The 2,500-nt window shown below is 36.8% G+C and overlaps 1 protein-coding gene across 1 annotated transcript in view; it reads right to left on the bottom strand.

Annotated features, from left to right (window-relative positions):
• Positions 1-1,757, bottom strand: part of LOC119595216 (coiled-coil domain-containing protein 6-like) — a 23,293-nt gene extending 21,536 nt beyond the window's left edge. The window contains 1 exon segment of the mRNA XM_037944383.1: positions 1,524-1,757. Within this exon segment, the coding sequence (XP_037800311.1) occupies positions 1,524-1,751 (228 nt within the window). The 5' untranslated portion in view covers positions 1,752-1,757.
• Between the last annotated feature and the right edge of the window lie 743 nt (positions 1,758-2,500).

Genomic DNA, 2,500 nt, shown 5'->3' with positions numbered 1-2,500 from the left:
CCTTTATATGCTAATGATAGTGGTATTGATGGACTGCTAATGGGCTGTAGAACCCACCACACTAGTTTTATTATGTTTGTCCCCATAACTAGAACAGGAATGGAAAATCCCAATGAAACTCTAAGGCAGTATTATTTTCCACTGCTGCAGTAAGGAATCAGTGAGAGCACTATGGCCTCGGTAAGGTCACTTATTCATACATAAGGACCTGTGGTGGAAAATGAATTATGAGACTCTCTTCATGTACCATATCTACATCCTGTGTTGGGTTATCTTAGCACATATTTGACATCCTCAGTAGTTTCCTGTTTTTCCTTTATGGCATGGAATTTTCAGTACAGGCTTTGGCAATTACTCTAAAAGTACTAGCAAGTAACATAAACACAGAATCTAACAGAACTTAGTTGTTCATGACAGATATTTCTATGCTAGATACCAAAACAGGTACTTGTATATACACTGTGGCTTACTCAAGGTATCACTTACATTATCATTTACATTGGTAATAACAACTGTTATTTGCAGGTACAAGAGCCTATTCATTAACCAAGGAATAAACATTAAAACACCTAGATTAGCCATTGGTCTCCTGCTGATAAAGTTATCATTTTAGTTAGGGCCAACAAAACTCTACCAGACAGCTTGTAAATCTCTGGCATTTCCCTGTAGTATAACCAACCATCTAAGCTCTATCTTGGTGGACTTTTGAGTTTTGTTCACAATAATCATACTATTTTCAATTCATTTCAGAGTAAAATGAATAGGGATGCAAGACACATTCACCAGAAGGTTCCATCCAGGTGTTCCAGCCAACTTTCACAACATGAAATTGGGGAACCAAGAATGACAAGCTGAATGCCCTGAAAACACAGTCCCAAAGGCACACGTTTATCATAAAAGCAACACCGTGATGCAGGATATCATGTGCGGTCTTACTGGATTATGAAGGATTTATCTTTCTAACCCTTGTAATTCCTGAGTATAAATTCCAGTTCTTTACAAATTGAGGCCAAGATTTTCATCTCATATGGACATCACTACAGGTAGATAGCACAGGTTATAAACTATATTTTGGTACCAATACCATTCATATCAGCATGGCTCATGTTCTGAAATATCTAATCAAATAATGGCAATAATCAAGACAATGATTATGAGGACTGAAAGAACCACAAATGGAAAGCATTATGGTTGTAATACTCCTGCCATAAATTTCTTTGTCCATTCATTACAAATCGGAAGAAATTAGCCATGCATAGCATTTACAAACAATGAGAAATTTCCACGAAACGTGTTTATCTGATAATATCATCCGAAGATAAATTAATTTTTAATGTAAAGATGGTCTTCCGGAAACTCAACTTCTGAGGCTTAAGTTTTTTCTACTATAACTTTCTAAATTCGGTTCGTTGCGCGACCAGTCATCCAGAACAAAGAGTAATACCCAATAACTCGAGTAATTCAAGTAAGTGAAGTAAAACCGACACGTACATATGCAAAACTAACTGAAAAATAAAACTCACAATATTGACAGAAGCTTGACGCAACGCCCTGTTCTCTTCGTGGAGGCTCTTTACCCTCAATTTATACGTCTCCAGCTCCGCCCTCAGCACCCGGTTTTGCTGTTGCAAGCACTCGATCCTCTTCTGCCATTGCTCCCGAGTGATTGGCGAAGGAGGCATGGAAGGAGGCTGCATAATCGGGCCATCGGTGACAGAGGACGAGTCGCTCTCGCTCGCGCTGTCGGCCATGTTTACACTCAGGAACTATAGACGCCGGAACCTTAGCTGCGACGTTCGAGTTCGGACGTTTTTTATTTTCGTCTTTTTCGTGTCGGTCTGTCATCTTTTTCGTGTTGGTTTGTTATATTATTTCGAATGTTCTCTAGTTTATTATATTTCAGACTCGGGAATTTCAAGTTGTTGGAAATTTGGTGTTTGACATTCGAATTTAGATGAATTTTGTGTTTGATTTTTAAATGTTCATCTCTTATGTTATCTGTGACTGTATTATTTGACATATACTATATCATAACTTTGTTGTGTTTATGTTTTAATGTGTTTTTATTCTCCTCCATTCCTTCCATGTACTCCATACCCTTAGCTATATATTTTAAATTTCATTTTAGGAATTTTTGTTTGCTCTACTTCTTCATATGTAAAAGTGCTCTTTAAGGAGACAATCTTTAATCATATATATTTTAGTAACTATTTGCAAGATAAGCCCTTTTTCGTTGAAGTAAAGGTTTTGAACAGGTTTCCGAGCAACAATGTATGTGTGCTCGGATCCCCTTGTCGAGAATAGTTTACGCGCTTATAGTAAGAGCACCACGAGATGAGTAATGTGAATAAATGATTTTCCCCCCAATGGATATATATTTATTTTTCCCTGTTTAATACTTTTTATTGTTTAATCACTTCTTAGTCGTAATTTCTAGGCTCTTCTCTTTATTTTTTTTACTCTCCTTTCTTACTTTTTTTTAATTTGTCTGTCCTACAAT

Source organism: Penaeus monodon, chromosome 35 (genome assembly GCF_015228065.2).
Source record: "Penaeus monodon isolate SGIC_2016 chromosome 35, NSTDA_Pmon_1, whole genome shotgun sequence".
NCBI classification, from domain to species: domain Eukaryota; kingdom Metazoa; phylum Arthropoda; class Malacostraca; order Decapoda; family Penaeidae; genus Penaeus; species Penaeus monodon.
This window is presented reverse-complemented; position numbering and strand designations above follow the sequence as displayed.